At 38.7% G+C, this 20,533-nt stretch overlaps 1 protein-coding gene across 3 annotated transcripts in view; it reads right to left on the bottom strand.

Annotated features, from left to right (window-relative positions):
* Window positions 1–5,826: 5,826 nt before the first annotated feature.
* The window catches only part of pax5 (paired box 5), an 88,080-nt gene continuing 73,373 nt past the window's right edge, over window positions 5,827–20,533 (bottom strand). For 2 of the 3 annotated variants that reach the window (XM_088342747.1, XM_088342749.1), the window contains 4 exons: window positions 17,549–17,650; window positions 10,935–11,021; window positions 10,671–10,757; window positions 5,827–6,425 (listed from right to left, as the gene is read on the bottom strand). In XM_088342747.1, coding sequence (XP_088198873.1) covers window positions 6,343–6,425; window positions 10,671–10,757; window positions 10,935–11,021; window positions 17,549–17,650 — 359 coding nt within the window. In that variant the 3' untranslated portion in view covers window positions 5,827–6,342. Of the gene's footprint in view, window positions 6,426–8,938; window positions 8,994–10,670; window positions 10,758–10,934; window positions 11,022–17,548; window positions 17,651–20,533 lie in introns of those variants that run through there. The other variant, XM_088342748.1, reaches the window with a different exon arrangement.

Consider the following 20,533-nt stretch of genomic DNA (forward strand, 5'->3'; position numbering starts at 1 on the left):
CCTGTGAACCTAGGAAGGAAATGTGATTCATAGAATGAGCAATTACATTTTAATGGATAGTTTTTCATGTTTTTAATGTAACTTTGCAATAGGCCAAACGTTATGTTAAAAATTTGAAACATATCTTAAAAGAAAAAAAAGGAATACTATTCTCATTACTTTTTTTGTTAAACTATAATTTATTTGATTAGTATTTTTCTGTTTTTACCAGAATTTTTTTGTGATTCTGGGAAAATTCTTTTCATTTTAAGAAATGTTATCTTGTTTTTGGAACCCAAAGAAAAAAATCGTGTGGTTGACAACATTCCAAAAAGTTAAACAGTACCTTGCAAAAAAACTACAACAGAAACGACAGAAAATTTCGTGGCAAAACAATCCAGAAAGTTGAATGAAATTTGATCATGAGTCGGAAAATATATTTTTAATGATTGAGGTTTATTTATACCACTAGGAGGCGCTAAATAATACACAATGTCCCTTTCAATAGGCTAGCAGTGAAAACATGATGAGCTGCTATTTTTTCCCCCTTTAAACGGCACAAAAAAACCTGACTTTTATTCCTTTTATGACTTTTGACTGGGTAGCAAATGAAATAGAGAAAAGTAAAAAAAAAAGGATTACTAAAGAAAGGGACGGAGGTCACAAGCGCAATACAACTGAATGGTGGAGTTTTCCTAATCCTGGAAGGAGAGGGGGGAGCATATGATGAGATTAGGCTTGACCGAGAGAATACTAGATGAGTTTCTGATGGTGCAGCAGTTTTCTTCAGGGGGGGGTGTCATGGGCTCCAAAGGACAAAAGGAGAACGGGTTCGTTCTTTAAAGTGCTACCAGTACCACCCACAAAGACGTCCCTCCTCCTCCAATCCCTGTTCAATGTCACGGTCGTATTTAGAGATCGGCCAATAATAGGCAACTCTACACCGCCGATATCCAATCGGGTCGCACCGATGGCTAGCATGAAGTAATCCTGTTAATTTATCAAACGAGCGGGTTGAGGCCTCTTTGGTGGCGAGGCGTCCACAAGGAGGACGGCCTCGGATCGATAAAAAATGGGAGTGTTTTTGTGCAGGCAAGAAATATAATTTGAAAACAATATTGTATCCGATTAAATGAGGAGAAACAGTGTCGCTTTTTTTTTTCTAAATATGGTGTGTGCCATTTTTGAGACCACTATATTCAATATCAATTAATTATTAAATGTAAATGGTTCTCAAACTCGGGTGTCAGCAAGGGCATTTCAGTCACATCTTCCAATAAAAAATATATATATACACAATTTCCTTAACAGTGATGTGGCAAATTAGCATATGCGGAAAGAGACTAACGATTAATTTTTCAAGTTTTCAATCAGTGGGGCAGGCCCCTTGGGGGGACACGAGGCTTTGTCAAAGGGGGTTTGCTTTCCCAGAATAAAATACAATTGCACCTCCACTACTCTATGGCGTAATGGCGTTCTAATTGGCAGAGTCTTTTGTTTACATTTAGCCTCTATGCAGTTCATTGGGAACATAGTATAAGCATTGAGTATGAAGTGTAGAAACAAAGAGTAGCAGACCCTCAAGCGACCCCTGTGTTAAAAATATTTAACACAGATGCGGAGACAGGCTAAGAGACGGAGTAAAGAGTCTAACAAAAGTCTCCTCCCGAAAGCTAAGACGAGAAAATTTGACTAAACGCATGTAGCACTGCAATGCCGCCACGGAGGGGGACGAACAAAGACTGCTGTGCCTGCAATGTTACAAATATTGCCAGCAAACAGCACAAAGCCAAATAAATTAAGCTGTCACTTAAAGACATTACAACCCAATAATGCTGATGAGGCTATTAAGTTTTTTCCAAAATAAATGTGGCGAAAGGCTTTGATTTGGCATGGGAGGAGGTGCGTGTTACCACCAATATCGAGCAACCAGTTGTATGTGATCAATCTTTGTGTGAAGGCATGAAAAGATTTTTTCTTCAACGTAGAGCCGATGAAATAATTCTTGTTTATGCGCTTTTTATTTTGCAAAATTGGTGTTAGACAGCCAGGAGAATTTCCACATGAAAAACACGAGTTAATTTTGAATGCAAAGAAGTGACCAAAATGTCCACACTGCACAAACCAAACCAAAATGCAAATGAGCGTCCGTCTCTATTGTCCCTCTTTGTTTTGATTGTTTTATTTTCTTTCCAGTAGTCTCTGTTTTGTTTTTTCCGTGACGTGAAGTCATGTCAAATATTCAAGGCACTGTCCTACTTTATAGCTGGTGCAGTTCAGGTTTAATAATGCCTCCGAAAAGATTTCCAACCAGAGAAAAGGCTTCACAAGAAAAAAGCTAACGGTAGTTTCTTTCATTTAGTGCACACAACTTTCAAGGTCCTCGTATACAAAAGAATACGCTCAATTCTTTTATGTTTTTTCCAATCTGAGGAATTACAAGGGTGGGAAAGCAGTAGGTATATTTGGGGATTTAGTACATTCGGTGTTCCGAAATAACACCAGAAACCTTATTGTATTTAAAATACAGTAGAACCCCGGGATACTGTGACCCGCCTTATTGATGTTTTCATTTTACGGTGTGAGATAAGATATTTTTCATTTCATATTTGTTATTCATAATTTTCATTCATTTACCCCTTTTCCTCAATTTAATTGAAAAAATACCAGAAACTTTATTGTAATCGAAATAAAATAGACGCCCAGGATAAGGAGACCCCGCCTTATGATGTTTTCACCATATGGTGTGAAATAATATGTTTTTCTTTTCATATTTGGTATTAGTAATTTTCATTAATTTTTCATTTTTCTCATTTTGATTGAAAACAACACCAGAAACCTTATTGTATTTGAAAATCAGTAGACCCCCAGTAGACCCCGCCTTCCAATGTTATCACGTTACAGTGTGAAATAAATTGGTTTTTATTTCATATTTGTACATCATCCTTTTTTCACGCTCACTTTACGGCATCTTTCCCATTATATATCATCAACAAAAAATTTTTTCACATACCCAAAGACGTATAATAGTCATACAACAAGTTGAGGCTCTCAGATGCTTGTCTGCTATTGGTCGACGGTATACGAGATGCTGGTCTGCTATTTGCAAGGCATTATGAAATTGTGTTTATTAGTTATGGGTCCCAAGGCTTGCAGTGATGCTAAAGGGAGATGCAAAAACATGATAACCATTGAAAAAAAGGTAGCGCTTATAAAAACATACAAAAAAGATGCATCGCTACTCTCGACGATCAGGACAAATAAGAATAAGGAGGCAATTTAATTAAGGAAATCTTTTGAAATCATGCACCCGCTAACATTATGCACATTAGACATTAGAGGTTAGCTTTAGGCGAAGAAGAATATCAAACTAATTTAAGGTGCAGGAGAAGTGAAGTCTAGTTTTGCCTTTAAGAAGATGAAACTAATTGTATGCTGAAAAGATTTATGCTAGCTTACCACGAGAAATATATTGAGGCGAGCTTACTGCATCACAGACACAAGCCTTGGCTATTAAAAGCATCCACCTGCTACTCCACTTGACCAGCTCAAGTCACGTCTTACCAAACGTAAATCAAATAGAATTTTTTCCTCACATGTATATTTATTTATAATATGAAAAATATGTCATTAATTTTAGCCATAAAGAAGAAGAGGCTAACTTTGCTAGCTTTAGGCGTAAAATATAATGCTAGTTTTTATATTAAGTCAAATCTAATTTCAAATGCACATGTATTACACATGAGTAGTACTTACTATATACTATCTAGGTACGTTAATGTCTTTATCTAGGGTACTGGGGGTTTGGAAGGCATTAGCCAATTAGCATTGGTTTATGTCCCCCGCTATACAGCATTTTTCACTCTGCGATCACCATTTCCGAACGAATTCCCGGGGGCATACTGTAAATTCAACATTTTGATTCCTAAAGTCTTAAAATAAAAATGTGAATAACTGATATGATGATGTGTGTCATTTTAAGTCATTAAGGTATAAGATAGGAAATACCTAAATATTTTTAGATGTATTTTTTTTCTTGTGCGTACCATGAATAGCAGAGGTGGGTAGTAACGAGTTACATTTACTCTGTTACGTTTACTTGAGTAAGTTTTGGGACATTTTGTACTACTTGAAGTATTTTTAAATCACTTATTTTTTTTACTTTTACTTGAGTAGATCTTTGAATAAGAAACTGTACTTTTACTCCCCTACATCAGGCTACATTGAAGCCGTAACTTAAATCCCTCCCACCTAAGTAAGCGTCTTTTTTCTCTGCTAGACCTGTTTTTTTATTTAGATTTGAGCAGCAGACCCACAGAACCACCAGGTGACACTTGTGAGCGTGGTTAGGAAAAAATTATTTTTTAACTGTAGTGAAGTGCAGTGTATATAGCTGAAGCCGCACATATAGATATTTTTAATCCACAGATGGTTTACCGAAACAAACTGTCTGAGTGTACGGTCATATAATTTGATGATATTACTTATCATTTGATAATTTGATGATCTGATTGAATGTTTTTTCTTTAATTTACAAATTGAAAAAAGACGTTGCTACAGTTACTCAGTGCTTGAGTAGTTTATTCACCTAGTTCTTCAATTAGTTATTTTTGAGTCATATTATTCTGAAGTAAAAATACTTTTTTTCTACTATACCCACCTCTGCTGCATAGTGATAAAGCCTCGACCCTGGCATCACAAAATGTCACAGCGCACAACGAATATGGGAGACGAAACTGCAAAAAATATGAATTCTTTTTACAGAGGAGAAAATATTTTACAGAAATCAAACATCACAGAGGCCGAAATTAAAACGGCAACATTAACTCACTCACTTTTAACAAATCAAAACATTTTTGACGTCTTTAGCCGTTAACTGGAGTGAATCAGTTCTTGTTTGAGTCTTGTGCTTTTGTTGCTAGTCAGCCAATCCACGAGGCGGGGCCTTCTTTGGGGAATATAAAGGATAGAGCGCAAATAAGAAATGGATAAAATAGCTAGGGAGTTTAAAAAGATGTAAACGTCAGTCGGAACACATTTATGAACAAACAATATTGTTTTTTTTTTTGTTTTTTTGAAATTTTACTGCATCATCATGATCTATTCTAGCACAAGAGCGCGGCACAATATAAATGGTTACAGGCATTCACTCTCAAGACAGAGTGCGGCACTGAACAGCTTCTCAATATATTAATTTTTCTCCACCTTTATAAATAGATTTTGATGACTACGAAATCTTGGCGGGTAAGGTCAGTTAGCACCTTGTTGTTTGTTTACGCTTGGGGTCTGTGCTTTGTCAGAAAGGATCGACGTTCTTTCAGTTATTTTGTCGTACAAGGGTGGGGAACCTCTCCGAGGCAACTTTAGTTTTATGCGTTTATGAATAACTGTACAGACAAATCATGAGAAAAGATGATGCTAGTTTTTGGCAAAAGAAAAGATAATGTAAGTTTTGGCATTGAATAAGTAAAGGCTAACTTTGCAAGCTTATTGTGCTTATGCTAGTTTTTAACGCAGAAGTCAAGTCTGGTTTTGGCTTGAAGAAATAGAAGAAATTTCCTTGTAAAATGAGATAATGCTGGTTTTTAACACAGAAGGAGTCAAGTCTAGTTTTGGTTGTAAGAAAATGAGGCTATATTTCCTTTTACCAATAAAGTTTGTCCACTTGAAAATAAATTTTTCACTCTGGCAGAAAAACTGGATTAGAATTGACTTTGATAATGGCTATTTCCCAAGACTTTTGAGTTATATCTAAAGAAAAGAAAATACTAAATGATTGAGTGTTTTAATTAACAAACGTAACATTGGAGAAATAATAAGCAATTGCATGTGTTCTGTAGCTTTTTATTATGTCGTCTCAGTGGTCCTATAAAATCAGTAGGTTCCCCAACCGTGTCATAATTAAAGAAATCATCATGAAAAACTGTTCGTTTGTCGAATATTATACGAGCTGGATTGTCTCGAGCGTAACATGGCGTAGAACTTTAAATTGATTGACCGCCGGTTTTACAAAAGCGCCGTCTGATTTTGCTCTAGCCAAGCCGCTTGGTTTCATCAGAACACCTCAAAAAATCATCCCGACCAAAACCCACACTATAAATAACAAATGTGTGTCAGTGATTTAAAAACACGATCAGGTTTTTTTTTTTATGGGGGTGGGGGCATCGGTAAATTTGCCAAAAAATAACAATGGCGCCTACCTGTCGCACTGCATTTGGCGACCTCACGTTCTAGAGGCTGGCAGTGCGCAGGCGCCTTTTAATGGCAGTCCAGAAAAAGATTCACTATTGTCAATAAGTGAGTGGTCCGTGCTGGTGCGCTCCTTTCCCCCTGTCTTTTTTCACTTTTTTTTTCAGAGTGTGGTCAATGGCGGTCGTAGGTTGTCGCCGGGGCCGTCGCAGCGGGTCCTGCACCGCGTGACGTGGCGCTGTAGTAGTATGGCGACCCTAAAGGGAATATGGGAAACAAACACCCTCAACTTTATGAACGATACTACAGTGCTGTGAAAAGTATTTCCAACCCTCCTAAAATCTGTGTTTTTTTGCACATTTATCAGTCTCAAATGTTTCAGATCATTTAACCAATTTTGATATTACACAGAGACGACCCCAACAACTATAAAATGCAGTTTTGAAAAGTTGATTCCATTAATTTAGGCACACAAAAAAAACCATCTGGCCCTATGTGAAAAGGTTTTGCACCCTAAACCTAGTATCGATTAGATCCAAGGACTTGCTCGATATCGATATTTGGCTCAATCTCCCCACCCCTAGCTTTTAGGTGCCCCTTATTGTTCGCAAAATACGGTACTGATATTGTTCTTTCTTTTTCTGCACCCTGTCTAATATCATACCTTATTAAGTAAGCAACTCTCTTGATTTGGGCCACCTTTGGCAGCGATAACAGAAATAGATCGTTTATTAAAATTAGTAATGAGTCTTTCAGAATGCTGTGGAGGAATTTTGGCCCACTCGTCTTTGCAAGATTGCTTCAAATCAGCCATATTAGACGGTTTTCTTGCATGAACTGCTCGTTTAAGATAGCATCTCAATTAAATTTGAATCCATACTTTGACTTGGCATTTTGTTTTATCTTTTCATCCAATAAGACGTGGACTTGCTGGTGTGTTTTGGATTGTTGTCCTGCTGCATAATCCAGGAGCGCTTGAGTTTGAGGGCATGAACTGATGGACGAACATTCTTCTTCAGAATCTTTTGATAAACACCAGAATCCATTGTATTGCCAACCACAGCAAGCTGTCCTGGTCCTGAGGGAGCAAAGAAGCCCCAGACCATTTGCTGTTCATGACTCCACCATCAGAAAGACACTGGTCAAAAGTGCCATCCATGGGAGAGTTCCCAGGCAAAAACCACTGCTGTCACAAAAGATCACAAAGAGTTGTATCACATTTGTCAATAAGCGACTTGATTATTGTCAAGACCTATGGAAAAATGTTCTGAGAGCTGATAAGTCAAAAAGGGAACTTTTTGGAAGGTATCTGGCGTAAAAATATCACAGAATTTGAAAACAGAACATGATGCTAATAAAGCATGGTGGTGGCAGTATGATGGTTTCTGGAATGGTATCTTTGTTTTTACTCTACACAAGCAAAATTGCCCGGCATTGCCAGTCTTATTGTGCTTGTTATTGTGCTTAGTGTTGCTGTGCTTGGTGTTGCCGGCCATTCTACTTGAGCGGGGATTTTCTGGCTGGGAGCCACTAGGCCAGGGAGTGCCAAAGAGCAGAATGACCACATGCAGGTCCAGAGTCACTTGTACACAAAAGCAGATGTTTGTAGATTTTGTTGGTATTTATCAGGGGTGCTCTGACACAAAACCGAGCTAAAGACACTCCGAGTGGCCCCAAGTACTACTGTGTAAATTTGAACAAAAATCAGTTCATCCGTTTCCAGGCCTATAAGCCACATAAAGATATGGATGTTTTTTTAAAAACTATTTTTAAGTTGAGATATTGGCGTTAGTTTTATATAACATGAGCCTCACCTAAAGGGAGCTGACATAATTGTCCGCCACCTTGCTGGTAAAGGAACCCAAAAAGCAAAAATCTGGAGAAAGGCTTGTCAAAATAAAATGTTGTTTTATGGTCACTTTGAGTAATGGATGGTGGATGCACTTGAACTTTCTAAGAAGGACCCTCTTAGACTTGTGGATGTCAGATTCGTCAATCGTGCCGTCTTCTGACAGTCACTGTCCACAGTCCAGCTAATCTCAGGAGGTTCTTGAGGGAAGACAAGCATTAAGCCCACCTGACAAACTATTTAGTCTCGCTGGTGGCTTCAGGCCACCTCTCTCACTCAACTTCCTCTCATTTCTAGGCTCTCAGCCTCTGCCTTATTATGGTAGCCAAGTCTTTTTCCTTGTCATTCACAATAAGTGTCTCAAAAAGTGTCTGGTTTGGTTTTTTTAGAATAAGAATTTGAATTGTCATGAAACATTGTCTGCAACAATATTAGACATGGCCTAAGTTATAAGAATAATACAATGAAGAAGAATAGTGCATTGTAACATTAGTCCAAAAAAAACAAGTGTAATAACATTTAGCTGCAGCAATTTTAAAAACCCCAATAGAAATCACAAGGTACAACAAAAAGAGATATAAACCCCAAATTGTCGCAAGATATGTTTTTACAGCTTTGGGGTAGGGTCTAAGCCCCTTTGTCCTAGTTTTGAGGGATCTGTAGCGCTTACCAGAGAGTAACAGGTCACATTAGCTGCATGTAAACATAAGCCAAAGACTAGTTAGATGCTTACAAAAATGTAGGAGCAAAGGGAAACACCAACCAGACAGGAAAGTTAATAGTGACAGGAAAATGGAAGGAGGGTACTGATGACGAAGATTGTGCGTTAGTTAGTTCAGTCTAATGCAACAAACGAATTATAGTTGCATATTTTCCACAGTAAAATAGTAATATTAGTAAATTCAACTCTCATTGTACACACCTTAGCCCTAGGCCAGGGCTCGGCAACCCAAAATGTTGAAAGAGCCATATTTGACTAAACAAAAACAAAAACAAAAATGAAAAAGCCTTATGAAAGCCTTATAATGAATGCAACACATGCTTATGTATCTATATTAGCCTAATCAAAATTACTCCGTTGGTTGTATCTTGAGGAGAATGATGCATATTGTGTGTAGCAATATCTCTGACCAATTGAATGTCCAGAATGAGTGCTTTATTTTGAGTTTTAAGAGGTTTAAAAGACCTTGATAAGTTTATTTAAAAAAAGAGCGTGTCCACTAAGTTGCCAGTTCTGTTTCATCTATTTGATACAGAGTGTGTCCATACGTGTTACTTTGAAGTTAAGAGTTGAAAAAGTAATTATGGATGAGTGTGCACTTCTGGTTATTTCATTGAATATGCGATAATAAGATAAAAATGCAATACATGAACACATGTCGAACTTTAAAAAGGGAATTTATTCATTTTGTCGACGGCTTCTTTGTTTGGATATTTGACTTGTCTATGGAAGGGATTCAAAAAGGACAGTCCAAACAGCTTCATTCCTACAAGCAATCCCTTTATTTGACAGAAACCCTGTGGGTGGGACCACTTTAAATCAATAATGTTGTGTTCCGGGGTAATCTGGGACCCATAACACTAGTTTACAGTTACAACAGTTTAGCCGTTTAAATTAATCAACAGCTACTTTGTGCGTGACATTCAATCTATTTGCACTCGAAGTTGATTGGCTGGTGCTAAGCTATGTACGACAAGAGTTAAATTTACTATTATTACTATTTTACTTAGGTAATCATGCGATTGTGACTCGTTTGTTGCATTATACTACTTTATTATCATCTATTGCAGCCTACTCCTGTTTTCTTGTCAGTATTCACTTTTTTTTTCCCCGTTAAAGCTAAAATGTCTCAAAAATGTCTTCTTCAAAAAGGGGATAAGACATTTGTGCAGTGTAGCAGCTACAAGCTAATTTGTTATAACCAGCCAATTGGTCAAAGTACCTTGCTTGTGTTACAGTATTTCCATTTTAAGCTCTCAACAGTTTTACTTCTTCTGCATCACCTTTTTTAGCACAAAAATGTTCTTTTTCTTGTTGTATGGCAATTTAATAAATGCAACACTACTAACATGCTTGTCAGTTATTCATCGTTTTAGGTAGCACCCTTTTTAGCACTTCAGTGCAGTTTTTGGGTTCCCTTGTGTGTAGGGACAAGAAAACGGTAGTTGGATGAACTTGATAATGATGGTGCAGTAATCAGTGCAGTGTAATGAAACAAACCTGTCACACTCGCATATTTTGGCCAAAGTAAAACAATTCAAAAAGCGGATCAAACTCACTAACACCCAATCAACAAACTGGTTTAATGTCACACACAAGTATATGTTTACCAATTGAAACTGCTGCACTAGTGTTTACGAGTAAATTTTAGCCGAAGTCCTGTTAGAAGCTAACAAAAACGTGGGAGCAGAGGGATACAAAAGCTTTGAGAAAATGCATTTTTGAGAAAAGCTTGACACAGCTAAGCACAACTTTTTGAAAGTCAACTTCACAAAGCTTGCCTCACTTCATCATCACATCGTCATTCTTTCGGCATATTTTTTTTTTTCGGTTTTATTGATTCTTTTTGCTGAAACTAAAAATGCACTTTGGGTCATAGAATATTCTGAACATCTCTAGTTGTTCTTTTTTATTTTAATATTGTTTTTCTACCTTGAACCTGTCCCGCCTGGCTGGTGAAGAGACTGGAGGAGCAGCCGATTTCAGTACCCAAAAGGGATCCGTAATCTTGCTGAAACACTGTGGGGGAGTGGCAAGAATATTTAGTTAATGGAGTAAGCAGAGCTTGACCTCCGTCTTGATTGTGGCCCGTTTTAATGGATGCACTTGAATGGCTCTAATGCAATAAACTTGACAGTATGTAAAGGTCTTGCTGGTGCTAAATATTGTGTGCAGAGAAAGCAAAAAGACACCTACCCAATAAACTAGGATTTGGAAATCTCCAGGATTCGTTATATGTGGAATATTGTGGATGGGAGTAAGGGCTTCCAGAGAAATCTCCTCCTGATGAGTAAAAACAGCAATTAAAAAAGGAGACATGAAGAGAACATTATTCATTTACTTGGTAAGTTCATGGACTTAAATAAAAACTGAAATAAGTGCTGTGTGAAAACACATTCACAGCATTGCCACTAAAATGCATAATTTTGATAGTCCATTTGATATGTATGTATGTATATATATATATATATATATATATATATATATATATATATATATATATATATATATACTGTATATTGTACTACAATTTTTTTTAAAATAAATTCTGAAGTAGGCAAAATATTGAAATGAGAAAAATTAAATACTAGCATAAAAAATAATGTTTTTTTTCATAGTATTTGTTTTGTGTGGGACTGAAAAAAGGAGATAATTTCAAACCTTTAAATAAAAATAATGTAAAAAAATAAATAAAAGTGGAATTTAGATTCAAACCCACTAAGTCAGTCTTGAAGCCTACTTTTGGAGATTTTCAAGTGAGGGGGAACAGCAAGCAAACAGGCTGTAAATCCTCTTTTTTTACTTTTCTCTCTGGTCGAGGTTGCAGTGGATGATAGGGTAGCTTTTCTCCCTCATTTACTAGCTACTGTCAGGGGTTTACTACTTCTCTTGTCTGGGCTTCACCCTTTCCCCTGCATCCCTCCCGCCTCTAAATCCTCCCTGGACCTGGTCCGTCCATCAAAACAACATTCTTCTGCTTTTTTACATCAATATTCTTCCCTCTCCCCCCACCAAACCCCTGACTCCTCCCAGGGGGATCCCCTCTCCCATTCCTGACAGTCCCAGACCCCGGTGCGCCCCCCTTGCAACACCACTTCCATCCCTCCTCTCCTTCTTGCTCTGTCGGTTCTGCATCAGTGCTCTCCCCCCCCCCAATCTCCCCCTTTCCCACTGAGTGTCAGGCCCCCTGCTGCACTCGGAGTGAAGAATAGAAGAGAGTTGCTTACTTAATAAGGTATGATATTAGACAGGGTGCAGAAAAAGAAAGAAAAATATCAGTACCGTATTTTGCGAACTATAAGGGGCACCTAAAAGCTAGGGTTTGGGAGATTGAGCCAAATATCAATATCAAGCAAGTCCTTGGATCGAATCGATACTAATGTCCTCAGATCGATACTTCACTACCCCTCCAATTTCCTCAAAGCACCGCTTTTTTTAGCGCAGCCCTTTACTCTTCATCCCAGCTATCTCTGCCTCTCTCTAAGTTTATGCCTGAGTTGTGACTGACAGGCACACTTTTAGTACCTTTCCCTACCTGGCCTGGCTTCTGCAACCCGCTTGCCATGCAGAAGAGGGGGCCTAATCTCTGTGCACACCCCTTCCGAAAGCTAAAAATGATAAAGACGTATATGAACTGGGGCACAGTGTGGACTTTTTTTCTCAACTACAGGAAAGGACAATGCCATGTGTCTTTTGTATGGTCATGTTGTGCTGTGGCAACACCGCAGATTGACATAAAAACCTGCAGAGAGCAATGAGCTGCAACCTAACATGTAAACATGTTACTCTTTCTAAAAAACAAAACTGTAAATCCATTGTCACTTGGCAACAAAGCCAGTGAGAGACAACTGATACTTTATTTAATTTCAATAAATTGTGCAATGGAAGGTGCCGTATTTATTTGTGCATAAATCACTTTTTTTAAAGAACTTAAAATTACCGGTGCGCAATTTGCCGGATCACAGCAGTGGGAGGGCCGAACTCTTACCACAGTACTGCCAGTGATACAAAAGGTTTTCTTAAAAACAATGCATTTTTGCATTAAAGCACTCATGTAATTGCCACACTTTTTCTGTTACAAAATGACCCCAAGCGCTTACAGTTCTGTCACAGAAAATAATTGGGGGACCTTTGCAATTAGACTTTATCTCGTTATCACACTATTTTTACTCACAGTGCCGGTGCACTTTATCTATGAAAAATATATGAAAAAATACTGTTTTGATTAATGATACCGTGTGCCTTATAGTGCAGCAAAATACAGCCATTTAGCGGCAATAAAACACTGATCTCCTTAGCTATGTTTTGTGTGACTGCTGTAAAGTTCTCGGGTGTTTGCGCCGCATCTGTCAGGTGGGGTCGGGATGTGGTTAACGTGGCATCCCTCGGGTGCCGGCATCCTCGCCTTGTCATCACCGTGGTGACGGCAGCATGTCAGGTGGTTTAGGAGACAAGATTGGGAGGCGGAGGAGGAAGAGGGAGGTGGGTTGGGTAAGGGGTCTCCCTGGTGGTATCGGCAGTGTCAAGGTCGCACACGCTCCCTGTCAAAAGCAAACGGCTGGAGATGCCTCCCCAAATATGCTGTCAAACCTGAGGACGGGACAGGAGAGAGCGCATGGGGACAGGGCGACAGGGTTAGCCATCTTGAGGCGTGCTGTTCGAACATGTCCGCTGAGACTCTGTTTGTGTGTGCGTGTCATAAACTAAAGGACTGGGACTACACTGAAGCAAACATGTTGTCAACAACATCATTTTTCACGCCGTATCTCTATGACCAACTTTTTTGAAGCTGAAAGCTCCCTTTTTGTTACCTATTAGTGCAATGCATTTCTCAAATAACAAGTTATTATTATGCTATTAGTATGTTATTACCCGGTTGTACTAATTAGAAGTAGGGTTAGAATAGACTCAGTAAAATATAGTGTTTCTCAACAGACCCGTTTTCAGTGGGTTTGCCTTGTATCATTGCTGATTCTTTGAGTAAAAGGTGGGGTGCATCTTTTGAGGTCTCCCTAAAAAGTTTAAAGTAAAATATTTTCTCTATCAGCTCTCATATTACATGGGGGCGCGACTGATTTACAAGCTCTGTTTTAATGACCGTAAACCGATATGAAAAAAAATAATTAAATCAAAGTAACTTTCCAAAACACCGAAAAGGTAACAGCAACTCTCCGCAAACTTATCTCACAGGCATCCAGATGCTGGCAACAGACCAATCACAGACAACACATTACACAGACGGGGCATAATAAGTAATTTACTTTGTAAATCATTTTTTGTTATTTGTAACCAATTAAAAAGAAAAAAAAAACATTTAAATTCTTTGAAATTTACTTCAGGGTTCATACAGCTTAAGACAGGTTAAATTCAAGACTTTTAACAAAAACAACAACAAAAAAACACAAATATTTCTTGCACACAACACATCGATCATGCCTCATAACCATTACCCAGCACAGATTTAAGCCATGGCGAAAAATATTAATCGGACAGCCACTTCTATTTCCATTTACACTTTCCCATAGAACAAAGTAAATGTCTCAGTCCAAAGTTACTATTTGTGGGTAGACCTAAGACATGCCGTCATTAAGACCCTGTCTGTCGTGGTGAAAAGGGGGCTGAGCCGAAAGGCAAAGCTCTCGATCTACCGGTCGGTCTACGTTCCTACCCTCACCTATGGTCATGAACTTTGGGTTATCACCGAAAGAACACGATCCCGGATACTAATGGCCAAAATGAGTTTCCTCCGTCGGGTGTCTGGGTTTTCCCTTAGAGATAAGGTGAGAAGCTCAGTCATCCAGGAGGGACTCTGTGTAGAGCCACTGCTCCTCCGCATTGAGAGGAGCCAGTTGAGGTGGCTCGGGCATCTGATAAGGATGCCTCCTGAACGCCTCCCTCGGGAGGTGTTCCGGGCATGTCCCACCAGCAGGAGGCCCCGGGGGCGACCCAGGACACGCTGGAGAGACTAAAGACAGTTGATAAATGTTACTAAATATTTTTAGTTGGAACAAATATAAATCTTATTAATGTGTTTACATTTCTAAGACTTTTGAAAATTGGATTTAGGACATTTAAATGCCAATTAAGGCCTTTTTTTGGGAATAATGAATTTAATGCCTTAAAGACTTTTCAAGGGCAATGAATTGGGGTGGTTATGGGTCTTGTATTATCATGGGTCTCTGTCTCCAGGAATTGGTTCACCATCTACAACACAGGCCCATAACACGCCTTGTCATGGTGAAACATAGAAGACAATAGATGGACAACTGAGAGACTCAAAAACTGTTTTGTATATATTTATAACAGTTCATATTTCCAGTTTATATTGTCCTACGATGTGCTCATGTTTTTTTCAAGTTTCTAGTTCATTATTATCCTAAAAATTCCAAGTTTTTTGTTTTGTTTTTCATTTTAAACTGTTATTAGATGGTCCTAACATGTAGTTATGATAGATATTCCCAGATATTGAAAGTTTGAGTTGTTGCTGAAAAAAGGACCAAAAGTAATAACTCATAACGTGATTTCTGTTTCTTTCATGGCCAAAACAAAACAAAAAATTCCAAGCGGCCTGTGTGATTTAAAGGTTAAGTATGTGTTAACAATGTCCAACTAAGTTTGGACGTTGCCTTATTTTCCATATCGCCTAAATGCTTTTATCTTAATTTTTTACAGCCTGTTAGGGTGAAACACACTAATTTCGAGGAGAGGGGCCTAAGGTAGTGCTGTAAATTGACGTCATGCTTGTCCCAGCAGGTTGTTGTTTTTTTGGTCGGTGTAGCATGAAAATGGTGAAAGTAAGAAAAGGCCCGCTCTTAGTAAAGTATTAACACTAACCCAAACCCCAAGAAAGACAAAAAAGGAGTTTGTTCAAGCGCATTCACTTGCACACGAATCATAAACACCTGACTGAGGCTGCAATCCCAACTTTAAAGCGGGAGATGGCGGCAGAGATGAAAAAGGTTTTAAATTCTATAAAGTTACTTTTAAAATCGGCATCCTACGTTCTGTTACCGTTGCATACATAATACCACTTGTAGTATAGTGGTTAGGATTAGGCGCTCTCACAGCCGTGCCCTAAGTTTCCCATTGCATCAAACCGAAAAGTTTGAACTGAGATTTTCTTTTTTGACTACGTAGTGTCGTCCAGAGGCCTAAGGCATTGGGTTTAGGCTTAGGGTCACAAAGAAGGTTTGGGTTTGAATCCCACCACTGCCATTTTCTTTGTTTCACTAGTGATCAGAATTTGGTGCTTTCGCCACTGCGAACCGGGTTCGACTTCTGTTGAATCCATGCTTCTTTTACTGGTAGTCCAGTGGTAAGAGTTTGGCGCGTTCTCAACAGCATCACAGGTTCAAATCCTGGTACAACCATAAACACACACCAAGATTTGTACTTCTTTTCTTATTGCATTTTAGGTTTTAAACTGCTTTCATCCACACTGTACACCTGGTTTGCAAAGACATTTTCATTGGCATTTTTATGTTGATAACAATAAACAAAATCTTGAATCTTAAATAATCCCAATAAAAGAGGGTCAGTTAAACTCCTTAAAGGTTCTATACAGAATTCTGAACTTTTTAACTCTTGTGTTATCATTGCAAGCTCCTTATGTCATGATTGCCGAAGTGAAGACACCTGTGGCAATCGTTTGGCGCACTGGAGCGCGCTCTCTGATTGGCATTTGGACTGTACTTGAAGAACTAACAAAAACTCCAGTGATGAGCATAAAGTCACTTAATCTATATAATCAAATCATTCAGTATATTTTAGAATTACAAACAATGACTTCCAGTTTTAAATGTGTCCACTGGATGTCGCCAAAGCTTGGCGCCTTTTGCAGAGCACCCACTGTAGCGGTATACTTACTACCATTAATCAACTAGGGAATATTGAGAAAACCAATCCCGTTGTTATTTTACTTAAAATAAAAGTCACAGTCAGAGAATTTTTCAAGGCAAAAGTAAAAATGCCTGGGTTTCTCTGCAGAAGTTTAAAAAAGCTCCATTTCCTTTCTATACTTGATATTAAATCTAACAGTGAAGGTCTAATATTCAGGTAAGCATCAACATAAGTAAATAAATAGCAGAAAGATGATTAAGTCTTTAAATCAATCATTTAAATTACTTTTTGTGTGCCGTTTTTGTCGCTTTCCAGTCTGCATGCATTTCTCCAAGTTAAATAAACTGTAGTCGAAATGAATTCAATTGTTGTTTTGCTTTTTTTTCTTTCTTACAAATGAACAGTCAATAAACATGACAAGAGATTTAATCTGAGTTAAGGAGAAATATTGAGGGACAAAAAACACAATAATTGTTTCATAATGAAATCTTGCCTCCCTGAATCATAATGTAACTGTGAGCCTCCAAAACGACCCCCAAGCCCTCCAGCTAAGGCACATTTTATATGCCATTAATTTACTAGTGACTCCTGGGCCGCCCGATGATTTTGGCATTTTGTTTTCATGTGACGTCCCTCCGCCTCTCCTGCAAATTTGCCAGTGCCAAGGAGGAATGGCGAGAACAGCCCGCGATTGAAACACAAAAGCGGCGAAGAAGGCAGAGTGGAAGGGAATGAATGAATTAGTCGTGGGTCACTGGTGATTCTCATTAAAAACAAATTACTAATGTTGAGGAGGGACAGCTGTGCTACTGTGGCTGCTTTCTAATGATACGCGCACACACAAACGCACCCCACCCCACAGGGAGCGCTGTCAGCCGTAGCAACGAAAAAAATTGAAATAAAATATGGACCTTCCGAAAACAACAGCGGAAAATTCTTCTTTTGACATACAAAGAACGAGTGGCGAGTACCTGGGACCATGCCAGTGAGGGAGGGCGCCGAGTAGCTGCCCTGTCCCGTGGGTGGGATGTGAGGAGGGTAACCTGGTAGGGTGGTGCTGGCCAGGTCTCGACCTGAAAAGAGCACACGTGAAATTTGATATGATAAACAAATGTTTGTATGTATGCATGTATAATAGAGCCCGAGTATGCAGTGACCCCACCTTAAGACGTTTTCACTTTACAGTGTGGAATAAGATGTTTTTTTTCTCAGCTTTATGTTCAAGGGCGATTTCAAGTTGAGATCAGGGGTGGGAAAACTACGGCCCGCCAAACAAAAATGGTAAAAATACTATGAATATAAATATATACATACACATATGTAAAGACATAATACATAATACATTTTATATATATATATATATATATATATATATATATATATATATATATATATATTGCGAGTGATTTGTTGGTCTCTGTGTGCCCTGCGACTGGCTGGCAACCAGCAACCACTGCCCAAAGATAGCTGGGATGGGCTCCAGCACCCCGGGACCATATGGAGGATAAGCAGTGCAGAAAATGGATGGATGGATACTACTACAGTAATACTAGGATGCAAACATTTCAAAATACTTCTCCAGAAATATTACAAAAATACCACTACAGTAACATAAAACTACAAAATACTTTTACAGAAATATAACAGAATACCACTACAGTAAAATTATACCACAAAAATGCTTCTACAGAAATATTACAACAGAAATACTACAAATTACAATTACAACAATTCTACAAAAATACTACAGATATACTACAAAAAGCCCATGCTTCTGTTTAAGCATTTTTCCTATTAGAGAGAAGTCCAGATACAGTTGTGACACGGGGACAGTTGTAACAGTCAAAGTTTGACCAATTGGAAGAGTTTTATTGATGCCAATGATATAGGATATTCCCCTTTCCAATTTAACCTCAGGTTCTGGTGACATTGTCTCAATTTTATGGTAAAAAAACACATTGTTATGTAAGATTTTAACCTTTTTCTTTCTCACAGTTTTTAATGTTATATTTGATAATGATCCAACCAGTTCAGGTTGTCCCCTGCCCACTGCCCGAGGACAGCTGGGATGGGCTCCAGCACCCCTGCGACCCTACTGAGGATAAGCGGTGCAGATAATGGATGGATGGATGCTTAGGATCGATACATTTCTGGCAAATGGCTGCAATGTGCACATTTTTGGCTTAAATCATATGTGTTTTTAGGCTAGTAAACAACCACATGGGGAAAAAGTTATCTTAGTCAAGTCAAGTCGTGTTTATTTGTATAGCCCTCAATCACAAAGAGTCTCAAAGGGCAGCACAGACCACAGATTATTGCAAACCACGGACCATTATTACTCCATCTCTTGATCTAAAATTTACATCAGGGCAAAGAAAAACTCAAAAACCTCAACATGAGGAAAATGAAGAAACCTTGAGAACGGGACTACACATGAGGTAATCTCCCTTCCAGGATGACCAGGCTGCAATGGATGTTGCAATAAAAATGATAAACAGATATTGTCAACATAAAATATAAATTATTCATATGCTATAGGATAGAAGAGTGTTTTAAGCTTTGATTTAAACATTTTCCTTTAGGATGCAGATCGAATCTCAGGGTGAAGAGCACTGCACAGCACCGGGGTCTGAATGGAGAACGCTCTCGAACCTGCGGATCTGTTCTTGGCTCTTGGGATCACTAGTAGAACAGCATTTTCAGAGCGAATGCTCCGGACCGGGACATAGGGGGAAATTAGACCTGAAAGATATGAGGGAGCAAGACCTTGCACTATTTTGTATACTACCAACAGAACCTAAAAATCACATATTAAGCTAACCAGGGAGCCAATGCAGGGTAATGTGAATAATTAGTGATGGCTGATAGGGACAAGGGACAGTTGTAACATATCCAAAAATGACAACTGCTGTATACTCTGTACAGACAAATGCACTGAAAATTGAAAGAAAGAGAGGAAATAACAACGGGTACAAAGTTTTGATTGAAACCAATTTGCCTTGGAAGGCTGCACCCACTGCTAGCTTATACATTTGCCACAATTGCTTCAGATCTACTTTATTGTCATTCTAGTACACGTGTATACAGATTGTTAGACTGATTAGTAATGCTGTCCATACAAAAAGGATATAAGTATTTTCTATTCCATGCTCTTCTTGTCCTATATTTGTATTAAATAAAGAGTACCCCAAATATTGAAGCTTAGTTACAGTTGCCAGCACCACCCTACCAGGTTACCCTCCTCACATCCCACCCACGGGACGGGGCAGACACAGACTTTTGGAGCTACTCAGCACTATAACATTGATGTCTACTCGTAAAAGACAACTTGAGGTACCATGTATAAAAATTCATTTGCATGACTGGGTGCCCATGGTCGACGTCAGATAAAAAGCTGGTCTACAATTGGTTTGAGTCATGGCATCATGAAAACACAAAATGGGCTATTGGCCAAACTACCTCCCAGAATGCCTTTCTTTCCTTTTGTTCGGTTCAGAATCTGGTGTCTGGAGACTTAACAAATTATTGCAATGAAATACAGTATTCTTTGCACTGTGCTCGCTATGAGTCCCAAGACTAGCAGTGACGTTAAAGAGAGAAGCAAAAACATGATAACTGTGAGAATGAGGCTTGCAATCATTAAGTAATACAAAGAAGGATAAGACATTTCTACCCTTGCTAAGTTGGAAGGCCATAACCAATGGACAATCAGGACTAGAAGGCGATTTATTGTCAGGTTGTGGTACGCTCCCTTCTCCCAGAGAACGCCAACTGGGTTTGAAACTGGACACACTTGTACCCTAACCCCCGCAACTGACGATGATTACCCTGACCCTTTATAACACACAGGTCTGGTCATTGCCATTTCCATGCCAATTCCATCTTGTCTTCTTTTACCATGTCAGGTCTGGTTTTTGTTTCAGGTTTGGATGCTTTGCTAGCTGTTTTTGATTGCT

The sequence above is a fragment of the Urocampus carinirostris genome, chromosome 8 (assembly GCF_059441175.1).
Source record: "Urocampus carinirostris isolate Australia breed hairy pipefish chromosome 8, RoL_Ucar_1.0, whole genome shotgun sequence".
Taxonomy (NCBI): Eukaryota; Metazoa; Chordata; class Actinopteri; order Syngnathiformes; family Syngnathidae; genus Urocampus; species Urocampus carinirostris.